Below are 17,629 nucleotides of genomic sequence, written 5' to 3'. Positions count from 1 at the left end.
CCATGTCTTTAATCCCAGCACTTGGAAGGCAGAGGTAGGAGGATCTCTGAGTTCGTGGCCAGCCTGGTCTACAGAGCGAGTTCCAGGACAGCCAGGGCAGCACAGAAAAACCCTGTCTTGAAAAACCACCTCTTTCACCACCACCACCAACAAAAAAAAACCCCAAAATTGGAAAAATGTATTCTCAGAGCTCCAGCGATCATTGTAGCAGTACACAGGGATCGGCACCAGTGCCGTCAGTGTATGAATGGGGAAACCGAGGTTCAGAGAGGCAAAGTGACACATCACAGGCACTCTATCGCTTCAGCGACTTCTTCAAAGCGCCCAGGAAGCCGCGGGTTCCGAACTCGCGCCTCCCTCAGCGCACGCGCACTAGGCCGGGCAGAGCGCGCGCACACACGGGCGTGTGCGAGTGCGCGCGCGGGCGTGGCGGGAGCGAGGACGACAGCTGGGGGGGGGGGCTGGGGAGCGTGCGCGCGCTGACGTGCCGGGCGCCATGTTGGAGGGCTGGTGGTAGCGGCTCGGGGAGGTTCTCGCTCTGTCGGTCTCGCTCCGTCTCTCGCTTCCCCCCCGGCTCCCTCCGGGACCCCCCCTGCCCGGTCGCCGGCGTGTGGCGGAGTGTGTGCGAGGGCGGGGGCGGGCGTCGGGGGGGCGGGGGCGGGCGCCGCGGCCCCCGGGACGGCGGCCGAGGGAGGCGCCGGCGGCGAGGGACTCCGCGGCGCCATGGACGTCGAGAGGCTGCAGGAGGCGCTGAAAGGTGGGGGTCGCCGCCCTGCCGGCCGCGCACTCGGGCGGAGGCCGTCCGCGTCTCCCCGCGGCCCCCGCGCCGGGCTTTGTGTGGGCCGCGGGGGTGGGGGGAGGGGAGCGCCTGACACCGGCGCGGCCTCGTCGTGCGGCGGCGGCGGCCTCTGGGCCTGGGGAGCCCCGCTCGCCCTCACCACGCCGGGACCAAGGCTTGGCGAGCAACAGGCTCGAGAACACTGCTTCCCAAACTTGGAACTGCGGGGTCCTGGCGTCCTGAGAACCCCCTTTTGACATCCAGGAGCATTTGGGGGATGGTGGCTTTAGTGGGTTGACCTGGGAGTAGCTGCATTCAGATGTACGCTGCGGGGATCGGGGCTGGGATCGGATGCTGGGGCTCCCCTGCACCGCTCTTGGGGAAACACTGAAGGATGGTTTAGTGAGGTGGAGTGCCCCCTTTAGGAGAATTCGCGCTGTCGGTGGAAAAGGGTGACACGGAGGTATTCGGAGAGGCAGATTTTCTTTCGTTTTTGTTTTGTTTTTGTTTTTCGAGACAAGGTTTCTCTCTGTACACTTGGCTGTGCTGGAGCTCACTCTATAGACCGGGTTGGGCTCGAACTCAGATCCGCCTGCCTCTGCCTCCTGAATACTAGGATTAAAGGCGTGCACCTCCACTCCCACTTGAGACCAATTTTCTTAATCGTTTTCTAATGTAGAGAAAGACTTTGTGAATAAAGTTTTCTTGGAGAGGATGTGCTGATAACCTTTCTCTTCTTTCCCTTACCTAGATTTTGAGAAGAGGGGGAAAAAGGAAGTTTGTCCTGTCCTGGATCAGTTTCTCTGTCACGTAGCCAAGACTGGAGAAACCATGTAAGTAGAAGCATGGATGGGTTCATGTTTAGAGTTGTTTAAGAAGGTGGGAAAAGAGGATTTCAGAACGCTCACATAATAGGTGACCCTGGGGGTTGGTGAGACAGTCCAACTGGTTAAGGTGTTTACTACCAGGTCTGAAATTCCACTTAGGGAATCCCACTTAATGGAAGGTGAAAACTGACTCCGAGGAGTTGTCTTCGAACTCATACATAAGAATAAATCAATAAGTTTAGTAAGAAAAATTGGAGATGCCTTAGTTAAAGATCACAGTGAAGGCAAGACTCCTGGTGTGTAGCCTAACAGTTGTTAAGAATCTTATCAGTTTTCTGGATATCTGCTTTGGCACGAGGAGAACCTGCTAGCTTGAAAGAATCATAGAAAAGAATGTTTCAATATGGTGTTCTTGATTATTGAAAACAGGTTTATTCCCACAGTTTTGTGGCTTTGATACTATTAGAGCGTTGTTGGCATTTTTTTTGTGTGTGTGCTGTCCTGTATCCAGTCTTTTGTTGTCATACTGACACTTGTGGTTGCTTGAAGTCTAACTTGTATTTATGAGGGTGATTATATGACACATACCAGATGAAGCTGACTCTGTCCTGACAGAATCTAAGTTAGCTAACTTACTACATATACCCAATATCTTACTAGGCTTGTTTCCAAATGTTGTTAATCTGAACTTATACTGTATTTTTCAAAAGGAAAAATGTGGTTTATTGTTCTGTAGTTGGTGTAATAGAAGTTGCTTTCACTCTCTGGCTCAGGTACGTTGTGTAAGACAGCCTCTTTGTAAATTGAGGACGGTCGGGTGAGGAGCAGGCAAGAGGAAAGGGTATTTTGCATTCAGTGTTGTGAGCTCTGCTTAGTTTTAGTATAACATTCAGCAAGGAATTATGTATCTTGTCTGCCATTATCATTTTTCAGACATGGACTCATTCTGTAGCCCTGGTTGAATTTGAACTCAGTAATTCTTATTGTCCCTGCCTTTCAGGATTAAAGTTTTGGGCAGCTGTGCCAGGCAGTTTTTATTTTTATTTTTTAAGGCAGGTTCAAGCTCCAGCTCAGAGAGCTCTGAATTATTAGGTAGCTTAGACTGAACTCAAACTCTACACAGTTCTATCTCAGCCACCAAGTACTGGAGTTACAGATGGGAGCTGCTACCCTCAGCTTTCCTCGTTGTTGTTGACGTCATATTGTTGTTGTTATTATTACTATTGGCACTGGAGCTGGAACCTAGTATTTCATGTGCTAGACAAGAGCTCTTCCACTGAGCCACATTCTCAGCTCCCTTAAAAATTTTGCGCTAATGTCTCTTTAAGGTACCTACACTGACTCTAAATTTAGGCTCTTTCTGCTTTCATCTCTGTAGTGCTGGGATTACATGCAGGCCCCAACATGCTCAGCTCTGTCTTGGTTAACAAGTGTTCATTTCTTACAAGATTTGCTTATGACTGTAGTTTAACTTTCTAGTAAGTAGCTGGATTTCAGGAAGAACAAATATCTGATGTAGTGCATAATTTAGTAGTTATACAAGCAGAACCTCTTCAGTGGTCTATTAAAATACATCCATCATGGCCAGGAGGTAAGTGGCACACACCTTTAATCCCAGGATTTGGGAGGTTGGTGGATCTCCGTGTTCAAGGCCAGCCTGATCCAGTGTGAGTTTTTGGATAGTCTGTCTTAAAAAAAAAACAAAAAACAAAAAACAAAAACAGGTGGCAGTGGTGGTGCATGTCTTTAATCCCAGCACTCGGGAGGCAGAGGCAGGTGGATCTCTGTGAGTTCAAGGCCAGCCTGATTTACTAGAGCTAGTTCCAGGACACTTCCAAAGCTGCAGGAGAAACCCTGTCTGGGGGGCGGGCAAGAATCCTCAGAGCCTGTCGGTGGTGGTGGTAGTGGTGCTGGTGCACGCCTTTAATCCCAGCATCTGGGAGGCAGAGGCCGGTGGGTCTCTGTGAGTTCAAGGCCAGCCTAGTCTACAAGAGCTAGTTCCAGGACAGGTTCCAAAAGGCAAAAAAAAAAAAATCCTCAGAAACAGCTGAGTGTGGTGGTGCATGCCTTTAATCTCAGGTGGCAGAGGCAGGTGGATCACTGTGAGTTCAGGGCTAAGAATGGAATCTTTGCCAGGCATGGTAGGGCCCAGCAGAGGGTTAACGGCAGAGACAGGCAGATCTCTGAGTTGGAGAATAGCTTGGTGTACATAATCAGTTCCAGGACAGCCAAGGCTACACAGTGAGTCCCTTTCTTAAAAAACAAAAATCATTTGCTGTGCCAGAGAGATAGATAGCTCAGTGGTTCCAGAGGACTCAGTGCTGATTTCCTGTACCCACTTGTAGGCTCACAACTCTCTGTAACTCCAGGTCCAGGGGAGCTGATGGCCTCTTATGCTTCCATTGGCACAGTCCTGTGGTGCACATTTATATGTTATGTGCACATTATATGTAGGCAGAACACCCAAAATGGATGCAAGTCACTAGTTTTACTTATTTAGGAAAGCCTAAAAATGACTAGGTGCCATCTTTTAAAAATAAATTACTGCCTAAAATATCATTGCCTCTTTTGCTTGTGTTGTTGACAGGACTAAGCTATTTCTGTATTACTAGAAGAAAAGCATTTTATTTCCTCAAGTTTTTTTTTTTTTTTTAACTTGCAAGATTATCTTAACTGGGTGTTAGTGGTACATGCTTTTAATCCCAGAATTTGAGAGGCAAAGGCAGGCAGGTCTCTTGAGTTTAAGGCTAGCCTGGTATACAGAGTAAGTTCCAGGACAGCCAAGGTTATGCAAAGAAACCCTTTCTTGGAAAAGAGGGGAGTATTTTAGAGACTATGATGCTTATTAGTCTGGTCTATAAAAATTGCCTTAACTTTTTGTTAAGCACATTGCTCTAGTGAACGTTTCTGAAAGGTAACTTTAATGTTCTATCTTATCCTGTCCTACTGGGTCACCAGATTTTGAATCTTCTGCTTACTACATTTGGATGTTGTATATTTAGATGTTCTGTATTAAATGATTGATGCTTTTATATTCTTTATTACATTTGGTGAAGTTTGGATGATTCCCCCCCACCCCCAAATTAGGTGTGGCCTTTGCTTGTTTGTTTTTCCCTGGTCCTAGAGTAGAACCTGGGCCTTGCACCGTGCTCAGTCATTGAGTCAAGCTGCAGAACCAGATAGTGATTACTTTGTTTTCCTGGTGCTGGAGATCAATCATATCCAGAACTTTCTGTGTGCTAGGTAGGTGCTTCACTCCTGATCTACATCCCCAGTCCAATATGTGAAGTTTTTTTTAGTGAACTTTTTTTCCACAAGAAAAATCCCTGGTTTTGGAGATGAAATGATTGGATTAGTATAGCCCGAAATTATTACATGGATCTATCATTACACATTCGCAAAGGTGGATATGATGGTAGTGTTAAGAATGTTAAGTTTTTAATATGTATGGGTGTTTTGCCTGCATATATGTCTGTGCACTGTGTGAATGCCATGCCTGCCAGTTCAGAAACCTGTGTGAAGTTATGGTAGTGAGCTGTCTTGTGGTGTTTGGAAATGAATCCAGATCTTCTGGAAGAGCTATTAGTACCCTTAACTCTTGAAGTATCTTAAGATCCAGCCCCCAAAAAGTTTTTTTTTTTTTAACAAAGTTACCTAATTTGTAGTGCTCACCCCTGTTTTGAGTCTCATTTTGTAGCCATAGCTGTCTCCTTATGGGGTTTTGGTTTCTAGACATGATCTCTGTTGTGCCACATTCAGGAGCTCAGTATGAGCAGAGTGGTCCCTTCAGATCTTCACAGTGGCCAAGAGCATTTTTTTTTTTTCGAGACAGGGTTTCTCTGTAGCTTTGTTGCCTGTCCCGGAACTAGCTCTTGTAGACCAGGCTGGCCTCGAACTCCCAGAGATCCGCCTGCCTCTGCCTCCCGAGTGCTGGGATTAAAGGCGTGCGCCACCACCGCCCGGCGAGCATTTCATTTTTAACTGCTGCTCTCAAGTTGTGCTGCCATGCTTCCTGGTGGTTTTTTTTTTTTTTTTTGTGATGATTTTTAGTTTAGGGCCTTGATCTCTATACTATTATTTCCTCTTGAACAGGTAGGTCCCAGTGATCAGCTTTTCCTCACCCTTTGGGGAGTTTGCTTGGGCTTTTTATTTTTTTGTCTAGTCTGTCTGATGGTGCTTTGAGAAATGACCTAAAGCCAAGAATACCATTCTTTCTGATTTTCATTTTTAAAGAAAAACTTAAATCATTGCTAGACCAGTGCTGTGTAGTCTTTTTCCACTCATCTACTCACCCCAGATAGGGAGCCCACGACAGACCAAAGTACGGAACTTGGTGAGCTAATGAGTTTTATTGGGGATACTTACAGGGATATGAGCGAGGAGTTGTTTATAGGAGTGGAGATGACTCAAAGACAGTTGCATCATCACCAAAGCCCACCTCCGCATGGGTGTCAGTTCACAAAATCCGGGAAGCCCGGAGCACATGTTTATTTCTTTCTTTGGTGTGTCTGGGTACAGGTGTGGAGGTCAGGACACCTGGCAAGAGTTATCTCCTTCCACCATTGGGCCCCAGATTCAAACTTGAGGTCAGGTTGTGTGCCATTTTACTAGCCCCAGGTGTTTTGTTTATTTGTTTTGTTTTGTTTTGTTTTGTTTTTAATGGTGGAAGGTACAGATTAAAGACTTTTTTCCTCCCTCCTCAGGTCTAACTACTGCTGATTTCTCCTTTAATTTTAAGGGTGTGTAGCATCTGAAACTTGGTCTGTTGTATGAGCTTTAGTTTTGTTAGTTAATTTCACTGTCTGTACCTATAACCCCTAAAGTAATACTGCTTTTGTGTTATTGTTTGTGTGTATGAACTTTGGGAGCATGCTTGTGCACATGCATGTGGATGCCAGAATTGGAAGCTCACCTTTTTGGCTAAGTGGGGTTTATTGGAGCTCTCAGGATCCCCTATCTTCACCCTGTAATGCTGGGGTTACAGGCATGAAAAGCCACACCCTGCTTTTTATGTGGATGCTGAGAATTCAAATTTAGGGCCCTTAAGCACTCTTACTTTCTCCCTAGACTCTCCCTCTCCCACCAAGGTTTTCTTATTAGCTAGCATATATTACTTTATACATAATGGATGGATTTCAGTACCTTTTTTTTTTAAAGGTAGGATTTCTTTGTGTAGCCTTGACTGTTCCTAGAACTTTATATGTAGACCAGGCTAGTCTCGAACTCAGGTTCACCTGCCTCTGCCTCTGGAGTGCTGGGATTAAAGGTGTGCTCTACCACCTTGGCTTCAATATGAGGTTTATGTGTGCAGGATCTCACTATGTAGGTCTGTTGACCTGGAATTGATTATGTATATCAGACTGGCTTTGAACTCAGATATCTGCCTACCTCTGCCTCCTAAGTGGTGAGATTAAAGGCATGTGCCATCACCTCTGCCTAGCAAAATTTTTTTAGATAAAATCTTGCTCTGTAGCTCAGGCTGCCTGCCCTTAGTCGTCTTTAGTCTTCTTAGTACTGAAATTGCAGATGTGCATATGGCTGGCTCACATGGGAACTTTTGCTTTGGATTGTTAACTGTCTCCCACGAAACCCCAGGAGAGACAGATAGAGAATATTTTGTATAAGATGTCAAATATTTCCTATTCATACCCTGCTTTAATCCTTGTTACTGTTCTCTAGTTTTTGGTTTTTTTTTAAAATTTTTATTATGTATACAATATTGTGTCTGTATGTATGCCTGCAGGCCAGAAGAGGGCACCAGACCCCATTACAGATGGTTGTGAGCCACCATGTGGTTCCTGGGAATTGAACTCAGGACCTTTGGAAGAGCAGGCAATGCTCTTAACCGCTGAGCCATCTCTCCAGCCCCTGTTACTGTTCTCTGTAAAGTATATATTCTGTTTAAAGTGGGGCAAGACTTAGAAAGCTTAGGAGTATACAGATGGTAAATGATGCAGTTATACTTGGCCGTGGTGAGTACGTTATTTTTGAAGGGACCTGGACACCTCAGCGTGTTCTCTCCCGGACCCTAAGTTAGGCATAAACCACACCCAAGGACTTTTTTTCAGAGAGATCCTTTATTAAACAGGGAAGACCAATGACTGATTTCTGACCTATGCTGAAAAACAGCAAATGACCTTGCAGGTGTAATTTTTAAGAAGAGAAAAGGGAGGGGGTCTGTGTTAGAATGGGCTAGGATGCGGTAGTGTATTTTGATTGGACATATTAAAGGGGGATTTTGGTTGCTGGACTTTTTGATAGCTAGACCTTGGTAGTTAGTCTCTGGAGGAGGAAATGGCCAAAAGGAATGGATTCCAAAGGGAATGGATCTTGGTAGCTGGCTTTAAGAATGTAATGTAATGGTTTTAGGAAGAGGGGATTAGGAAGGGCAAGACTGGCCAGAGCCATGTTTACCATGCTGGAATGTGCTAGATAGAGCTCCTTCAATTTTAGTTTGTCGTACATAAACCTGGCCTTTTCTTTATTATATGAAAAAGGCATATATTGTAGAAGTATTTGAAATTTGAGGGATATGAGAGGTTTTACTGATACTTGGGTTTTACACTATTCTAGTGTCTGAGTTGGGAAGATAAGGTGTCTTATCCATTATCAAGTTGTCTCTAAATTTTTCATGCTAAATTAAATTTGTTTTTCTAGATTGTTTTATTCTGGTTCTGTTGTAGGGCTCTTTCCATAGTGATTTGCAGAGGTTTTTTTTCCCTGAATTTACTGCATTCTTTATCTCACTGGTTCTTGTCAAGGAGACTGGTCTCATTGTTTTGGGTTTTTATATACAGTGCTTCATGGAGCAATATTGAATGGGTAGAATGTGAACACTATTTTTTTTTTTAAGAGACGGACAATATCTTGTAGCTCAGATTGGCCTTGAACTCTATATGAGCTGAGGATGGCGTTCAACTACTGATTGGTCCTCCTGCTTTCAGCAGTGTAGTGTTAGGATTAAAGGTTTGTGCCACCACACCCAGCCCTACATTTGGAGGTATTTACTGAGTCAGTGAGTAGGCACTGATGACGATACCAAGACTGTTGTAGGTACAGGACTGTTGTCTTTCCTGTCTTCATTCAAAGATTTTGATTTTCTTTTTTAGTCTTTGCCCCTGTTTATTTTAGTAGGTTCATAACTACCTTGTTGCTTGCCTTTCTTGTTTTTTCTGTGGTCTATGGTCTTGCTGTCATATTCACTGTAGGAAATCACTGGCCCAGCCCAAGTGTGGCAACTTTAAAAACATGGTTGATGGGGTTGGGTAGATGTTTCAGTGGTTAAGAGGACTTGTGTTTGCTTCTAAGTGCCCACATGGTGGCTTAAACCATCTGTGTAACTCCAGTTCCAGAGGAACTGACACTCTCTTCTGACCTCAGTGGGCATTGCATGCTCACGGTGCACTTACATAATGCAGATAAAATATCCTTACTGTCAGGCAGTGGTGGTGTACACCCTTAACCCCAGAATTCAGGAGGCAAGAAGCAGTTGAATCTCTGAGTTCGAGGCCTACCTGGTTTGTAGAGTGAGTTTCATAGAAGAAAGCCAAGCCTACACACAGACAAACCCTATGTGGAAAAAGCAAAACAAAACTAACCAAATAAAAACCATTTATACTGATAAAACTTTTTTAAAAAATTAAAAATGTATGCTGATAATATTTTACGTTTTTCTTCATAGGGTAATTTCAGTTTTTGTCATTTAAGACTGTTCAAAGAGCTTTCTACATCACTCGATAGGGATATTTTGGAGAACATTGTTGGAAGTTGATATTTGCAAACATTGGTGATTGCAGTCAGTGGGTCCTCTTGGTTTCTGAGGCTGCAACTGGCGCCATGCACTTTGCTGTTACACAGTCAACTTTGCTTTAGCTAGATGTTCTCCATCAGTAAAATGTATGTAGATCAGTGAGTCACATGTTCATACCAAGTGTTGTGAACTGCATATGCTTTGCTGTTCTAAAATATACAGTGTGGTGGGGTTGTTGGGATACTCACAAGGTCCATACCATAGTGTTTGTTGCAGCACGTTATTTTGATGGTGTGGCTGTGCTATCAAACTAGGCAATAGGAGTTTTTCATTTCCATTGTATTCTCTTAGTGTTCTGTTGCTGGCCAAAATATAGTTATGTACTGTGGAATGAATATTTTATATGCAAAATTTTCATGATTTCATGTCTTTCTCCATAGAAACTTTGATGTTTTATGTATGCTTTGTTTTTACTCAGTTTTGTAGCTGAGTGGGCAGAACTAGACTTTCTCCCCACTGTGGCACACAGAGAACTAGGTTGAAAGACAAAAGGAAAAGCTTTTATTTACAACAAAAACTCACTTTATATGCATGCTAGTGCAGATAGGTAGGGGGAGGGGTTGGGGCAGGTGTTGGTCTTCAGTAGCTATTCATGGATGGTAGGTAGGTAGGTAGGGAAAGAGGTAGATAGATATAGGTATAGTGAGGTTCTCTTCTTCAACTTACTTGGACTGGAACTCAGTATGTTGACCAAGCTGACCTATTTCAAAAAGCATTATCTGGTTCTCTAAGTGATGGTATTAAAAGTCTGTGCCATTGTAGTAATAAGAGCGGCGGCGGGGCTGCGTCCCCAACACCCCAGCCGCCTGCTCGGCTAGCTTATGCCCCGAAATAATTACACAGACACTGTATTCATTTAATCACTGCCTGGCCCTTTAGCTTTTGCCCTTATTGGCTAATTCTGATATACCGATCAACCCATCTCTAATAATCTGTGAGCACCGGTCTTACCGGGAAGATTCTAGGTCAGAGCTTCAACGTGTGTGTCTGCCCGGGAGCAGGGCATGGCGTCTCTCTGAGGCATCTGCTCCCGAGAGGAGAGCTGTGGAGTCTGAGCTCACTTCCTCTTCCTCCCGGCATTCTGTTCTGTTTACTCCACCTACCTATGTCCTAACCAATAGGATGGGCCAAGGCAGTTCCTTTATTAGCCAATGACCTTCCTCCATCAGTGCCATTACACTTGGCTACCTTGATTTTTGAGACAAGTTCTTACTTGGACCCTGGACTCACCAATTAAGTTAGTTTACTGACCACAAATCCTAGGAATCCTGTCTTCACCTGTTCAACACTGGGATTACAGGTACACATCACTGTGCCTAGACTTTTCTCCAGACCCAAGACAACTCCTTACCCTCCAATCTCCCTCCCCCAAATAGGATTTCCTAGTAGCTGTGGAGCCTGTCCTGGAACTCACTCTGTAGATCAGGCTAGCCTTGAACTCACAGAGATCTACCTGTCTCTGCCTCCCGAGTACCACCGCTGCCCTGCTTTGACAATACTCTTAACTTTAGAAAATATGTGAACCTTGACTATGTGTGTGTAATTATTTGGAGATAAGTTCGTCTTGTTTACTTTTTAATTTCTGTATGTCCAGAATCTGTCTATTTTTTGTCAGAATAGCTGCCATTTAGACCTTAGATTGTCAAAACAGTGATCTTGACTTTTAAAATCTCACTTTACTATTATTTTTTTATTCTGCATTATGAATATTTTGTTAAAAACAGGTGTCATGCCAAGCCAGGCTCTTTTTTTTGGTTATCTGAACATATCATCTGTCTCTCTCTGTCTTTTGTGTGTGTGTGTGTGTGTGTGTGTGTGTGTGTGTGTTTCTTTGTTTTTATTATTTTGGAGTATCTAGTTCTGACTAGCCTGGAACTCACAGAGATCTTACCTCTGCTTAACAAGTGCTGCTGGAATTAAAGACATACACTGCCTTGCTTAGTTTTTTTTAAAATTTTTAATTGGACACAGGTCCCTAGCCCAGGAAGAGCTTGAGCTTTTTGTCCTTTTTTGCACCTGTAGTCTGTCTTCAGCTTCCAAATACTATAGGCCTGTGCAACCACAGTCGCTCCATCCATCCATCCATCCATCCATCCATCCATCCATCCATCCATCCAGTGTACTGTGTTCTGCCTGCATGGCAGAAGAGGGAACCAGATCTCATTATAGATGGTTGTGAGCCACCTGTGGTTGCTGGAAATTGAACTTAGAACCTCTGGAAGAGCAGGCAGCACTCTTAACCTCTGAACCATCTCTCCAGCCCCACTTTATTTACATGTGTATTTGGGACGAGGACTCGTTTTGTAGTCCCCGCAGTCCTGGCACCTGTTATGTTTCTGCCAGGCTGGCCTGGAACGGATGATGCTTTTGTTGCTGTCTCTCAAATGCTGGAATTATAGGCATGCACTGTCACACCTACCTGGGATCATGCATTTTGTATCATTGGTTCTTCAAAATAGTAGACTTAACTATTTTTGCTTGGGCTGCTGTTATAATATAGAGACTATGTGGCTTACTGAGCAGGTCTTTTCTCCCTATTTTTCAGACTGCGAAGTCTTAAAGAGAGGTTATCTGTTGGGGTGTTCTGTATTATGTTGTTGGGTTGGTAAAAGAAACAGGTTACTCCAAGATGGAATTTTAAGGTTTGGGTGGCAGCAGGAAGTATAGCCTCTGATGAACTGAACTGAACTGAACCGAACCTCAAACAGATGTACAAAGGTTTATTTATTGATTGTTATCCAAAGTTGGGTTTTTTTTGTACAGTATTTCCTCATACCAAGATCTGTAGTCTAATTTATATGTCTCTCTAAAGGAAAGGATTAAATGCCAACGTGACTTTATTCCTTTATTGTGTACTGTGCATAGTTCACAATAATCCAAGCGCCTCAGGTGTGCCAGAATCATATTGTGACCAAAGGCATGCTACGACTGTAAAGCACTCTCAGAAAAACAGTTCTTCACATTACAGAAAACAGGCAATCACTGTTTTAGATAATGATTCTTCAAGGTCAAACTATTCACTTTCATGTTTACCCCAAATACAGTGACTGCTAAATTCCTATGGCAGGTATCATTAAGGCCCTGCGATGGTGAAACTTTGTTGTCTGCCTTATTAATATTTCATCATATCACATTTGAGAGAATGTCAGCTTCTCTTGTCTCTAGACACTAACCTATTCATGAAGGTTCCATGTAAATGACCTCATGTAGCCATAATTACCTTTGAAAGGCACCATCTCCACTAGTCATTGCATTGAAGTTGAGGGTTGCAAATTATGAATATTGTAAGATCAAGTTGAGTTGATACTTGTCACAGATTTGTGCAGTAAATGAATCTCAGGTTTACTCGTTAAATTGAAGTATGGATGTGTCTTAGGGTTTCTATCACTGAAAAGACACCATGACCACGGCAACTCTTTTTTTTTTCTTTTGATTTGGAGTTTTCTCACAAGCACTCAGAAATCTCCTCCAACACTGTCTCTTCCCTCTCTTTTTCCCTTCCTTCCTTTCTTCTTTCCTTTCCTTTCCTTTCCTTTCCTTTCCTTTCCTTTCCTTTCCTTTCCTTTCCTTTCCTTTCCTTTCCTTTCCTCTCTTTCTCCCTTTCTTTTTTTGTTTTTTTTCCCCTCTTTTTTTTTGGACAGGGTTCCATATACTCCAATCTAGACCAGCTTTTTTCTTTTTCTTTTTGATATTTATTGAGCTCTACATTTTTCTCTGCTTCCCTCCCTTCCTCTCCCCTCCCTCCTTCAACGCCCCCCCCCCCCCCGGGTCCCCATGCTCCCAGTTTATTCAGGAGATCTTGTCTTTTTCTACTTTCTACTTCCCATGTAGATTGTATCTATGTAAGTCTCTCTTACTGTCTGTATTGTTGTCTAAGTTCTCTGGGATTATGGTTTGTAGGCTGGCTTTCTTTGCTTTGTTTAAAAACTACCTAGGAGTGAGTACATGTGATAATTGTCTTTCTGTGTCTGGGTTACCTCACTCAAAATAATGTTTTCTAGCTCCATTCATTTTCCTGCAAAATTCAAGATGTTATTTTTTTCTGCTGTGCAGTACTCCATTGTGTAAATTACCAAGTTTTCCTTATCCATTCTTAAGTCGAGGGGCATTTAGGTTGTTTCCAGGTTCTGGATATGACAAACAAAGCTGCTATGAAATGAACATAGTTGAGCACATGTCCTTGTGGCACGATTGAGCATCCTTTGGATATATATCCAAAAGTGGTATTACTGGGTCATGAGGAAGGTTGTTTCCTAATTTTCTGAGAAATCGCCACACTGACATCCAAAGGGGTTGTACCAGGTTGCACTCCCACCAGCAATGCAGAAGTGTTCCCTTTTCCCCACACCCTCTCCAGCATAAGTTGTCAGACCATGGCGACTCTTATGAAAGAAAACATTTAACTGAGGTGGTGGCTTTTACAGTTCAGAGGTTCAATTTATTATCATGGGGCCATTATGGTGGGGAGCATGGCATCATGCAGGCAGACATGGTGCTGGCTACATCTTACAGTCAACAGGGAATGGTCTGTCTGAGTCAAGCTTGAGCAAAGGAGACCTCAAAGCCCACACCCCCCACAGTGACACACTTCCTCCAACAAAGCCACACTTTCCTAATAGTGCCACTTTTTATGAGCTTACGGGAGCCAGTTACATTCAAACTACCACATTGTGCATTGTTGAAGATGGGATTCTTGTAAGTGTACGTTGAGTAGTGAAAACATTATTCCTGTTCCTTTAGCTGCATTTAAAGATGTGAGAAGGACCTTGGATTTATTTAGTACATCCTGTGTGGCTAGTTAGGTTTTTAGACAACCAGTACACAGTCATTTGTAGTATTTTCATAGCAAAGTATTAAATTTCACTTCAGTCTTTTGGTCACAACCTTTATCAGTATTATACTGTCCCAGATATATACTGCATTTTGAAAATTAGGTCCAGAGGAAGCTTTTATAATTTTTTTTTTTGTTGTTCATGTGAGATGCTTTGTACACCTTTATTTTCCTACCTAAGCCTCAAGCAACTAGAATAGTGGATGGGCCTGACTAAAAGTGTAGTTTTTAAAGAGAAATGTTTCAAGTAGTCAGGCTTTTAAATGAGTCCAAGATCAGTTGGGTTCAGTATTAGGTTGACAAATGACTATGCCTTTCTACTTAAGTGGATGTAGCTTTTTGTTTTGCATTTCTACTTAAAAGAATGTAGTTCTTTTCATGTATGTAGGGAAGGGTGTGTGTGTGCACATGCATATATGCGTGCCCATGCAGGCTCATATAATGTTTCTTTTTTTTCCCCTTGCCTTGAAGCAGGGTCTCTTTGTGTCTGTGAGTACCAGGTAGGTTGACCCTCAAGCTTGTGTTGCAGATACCCAACCAGGTACCTTAGGGAACTGGGGAGATGCTCACTGAGTTAAGGAAATTTCAGTGTCATGTCTGTATTAGCCTAGTTTTTCTAACGTGTGATATATAACAGAAAAATGTAAAATTGAAATCAGCTTTATTTACCTTTATGAAAAATTTTCCTGTGTTTAAGAAAATTTATGTGAATTCTTTTTAAGATTTTAACGTAATTATAAACTTAACCTGACTAATAGCTTAATTTTGGAATCTTTTGCAAACTAGAAATGAAAAAAACTAAAATGATTTTTTTCCGGTATGTTCTTTATTCACCACATTTTTTAAAAAAATTATTTAGTTTTCTGCCTATATCTATTCCTGCAAACCAGAAGAGGGTTCCAGATCTAATTATAGATAGATTGAGGATAGAATCTTAAAGTTAGACATAGTACTCTCCTACCAAGCTGTTTTAGGTTCAGCTTTTTTTCTTAATATAATGGAGTCTTATATTCTATACTTACATTTAATAGTCTAACTGTTTGAAGTTTAGGAGAAGCGTGTATTTAGTTGTATTGTTGATAGCTCTAGAGCTTAAAAGAGCATTCGCTCTTAAAGGATATTTATTGTGTGTGTAGAGCTAGGTCCTGGAAACCTGACTGGGATGACTAGAAATGAAGAAAGGACAGCCCCACAGACAAGCATACCTACAAGCCTCTGATGGGCATGCTACCACAGTCCCAGTGGGCTGGGCAGCTTAAGCCAATCTCAGCAGGAGGTCTGGACACACTGCTTTTAGCCAAAGACCAAAGACTTGACATTTTTGTGAGCCTGACCATGCTTATGTCAACAATACATACTCTCAGGCCTCTATCATGTACCTCACAGAAGGCAGCTTGCAAGGAAGGTTCTGCCATGTAGGTCTTGGGGGATTGAACTTGGTTGTCAGCTTACTAGGGTGAGTGCCTTTGCTGCTGAGCCATCGCCCTGCTCTTAGCCTATTTTAAGTATGAAAAAGTGTCTGTGGTGATGTAATCCCGGCATTCCAGAGGCAGAGGCAGGCAGATCTTAGTGAGTTTGAGGCCAGCCTGGTCTACAGAGTGAGTTCCAGGACAGCCAGAACTGCTACACAGTCTTGAAAAACAAATCAACAAAAAAGGTATGAAATGGTTTCACATTTTAATGGATAGTTGTTATAATCCAACATTCCTTGTCCAAAAAGTTGTTTTCTGGACTTTGCCAGTTAAGTTTCCTTAATGTGAAACTCCAAATCCCAAAATGCTCTAAGATCTGAAGCTGACAAGATAGTCAAATTTTTCAGATTTTAGGGCATTTTTATTTGTTTAGGGGTGTTCAAAATGTGTGTACTGTTTTGCATTAATAGGGCTTATGGGAAAATCATCTTAATTTGTGACTAGTTTATGAGGAATGTATAGAGTACTACATTAAAGCCCAGATTTCTCTAAATGCTGAAGCAAACCTTTAAGTATTGGGTAATCTGCTAGGATGGATATTTAAATAGCTTTTTGGGAGTGTTCTCAAAGACCTGAGTTAATGTACTAGTCCCATAACATTTAAGTTATATGATGAAAAATTTAAATTATAATGGGAAATTAGGAAGAGATCCCTTTATTTCTCATTTTTGTTTGAAACATGCATTCTAGATTTCATTCTAAAAGGGTGTTTGGGTTTTAGAAAGTATATGTTTAAGGTCTTTTGTGTAACTGATGTTGCTTTAAATCCAAAAGGAAACAAGAAAAGAAAAAGATCCATTTTTGGGAAAGATGTTGGTCTTTGGGTAGGAGGATAAGGCACCCGTGGAAGACTAAACAGCCGAAATTGGTGACGCTGCTCCTTGGGCTGTTGCAGAAAGGCTCATTAGTTATGTGGGCTTCATCGCTTTCCTTTCCAGTTTCCTCTCTGTTCTATGTTTTTGAGGGAGGGAGAGTGTATTGCTGATCCACTTGGATTAATCCACTTTTTTGAGGGGTCCTGGTGGGCATCATCCTACCAAAAGAAAATAGAAATAGCTGGAGAGGCCTATCCCTGTATTAAAGTCTTTCTAGAAAAGTGGTGAATACAAAAGAATTAGGGAACCAGTTCCTTTATATATACACTGTAGCCAGCAAGCCGTGCAGTCTGCAGTTGGTTACTAAGTAAACTCCTATAGTGGGTTGCAATTACAACTCTGCTGAGGGTGGAAGGACAGCTTCTACCTTTCATCCACATACATTCAGTACCTCAGTCTGCAGAAATCTTTGAGTTAGAGTTGTGTACTTGTTTGCATGACAAGGATGTTACCCCCTAAAAAGAAAGGTATTTTCCCCCTCATCCTCCTTGTAGACATGGTTTCACTATATAGCTCTGGCTGTTCTGTAACTCAGAATGTAGACCATGCTGGCCTGGAAATCAGAGCTCTGCCAGCCTCTCTTTCTGCCTTCCCAGCACTGGGAATAACTAAGAAAGGTAATTTCTCATTTATACGTTTTAGCATCAAGGTATCTGATGCTTTAACAGAGTTACAAAGTATGTTTTCATAAGTAAATTAGGTCAGGTGTCTAGGAAGGGATCAGCAGTTTTTATTAGTTGTACAAGGAAGGGGGGGCACTACAGTGATCAAAGGAAGTCAAGACTACTGGTTGCTATGGGAGTCAGAAACTACTTAAGATGTGGAATTTTTGGTTTTTTGAGACAGGGTTTTGATGTAGCTTTGGAGCCTGTCTTGGAACTAGCTCTTGTAGACCATGCTGGCCTTGAACTCACAGAGATCCGCCTACCTCCTGAGTGCGGAGTGCTGGGATTAAAGACGGAGTGCTGGGATTAAAGACGGAGTGCTGGGATTAAAGACGTGAGGGCCGCCCGGGCAAGATGTGGAATGTTTCAAT

The 17,629-nt window shown here is 42.8% G+C and overlaps 1 protein-coding gene across 1 annotated transcript in view; it reads left to right on the top strand.

The window, feature by feature from the left end:
* The first annotated feature begins 485 nt into the window (after window positions 1-485).
* The window catches only part of Ppp4r2 (protein phosphatase 4 regulatory subunit 2), a 39,960-nt gene continuing 22,816 nt past the window's right edge, over window positions 486-17,629 (top strand). Inside the window, exons 1-2 of the mRNA XM_075983336.1 lie at window positions 486-757; window positions 1,530-1,611. Of these exons, the coding sequence (XP_075839451.1) occupies window positions 724-757; window positions 1,530-1,611 (116 nt within the window). The 5' untranslated portion in view covers window positions 486-723. The remainder of the gene's footprint in view (window positions 758-1,529; window positions 1,612-17,629) is intronic.

The sequence above is a fragment of the Microtus pennsylvanicus genome, chromosome 8 (assembly GCF_037038515.1).
Source record: "Microtus pennsylvanicus isolate mMicPen1 chromosome 8, mMicPen1.hap1, whole genome shotgun sequence".
Lineage (NCBI taxonomy): Eukaryota > Metazoa > Chordata > Mammalia > Rodentia > Cricetidae > Microtus > Microtus pennsylvanicus.
The sequence above is the reverse complement of the archived record's forward strand: the minus strand, read 5'-3'. Positions and strand labels throughout refer to the sequence as shown.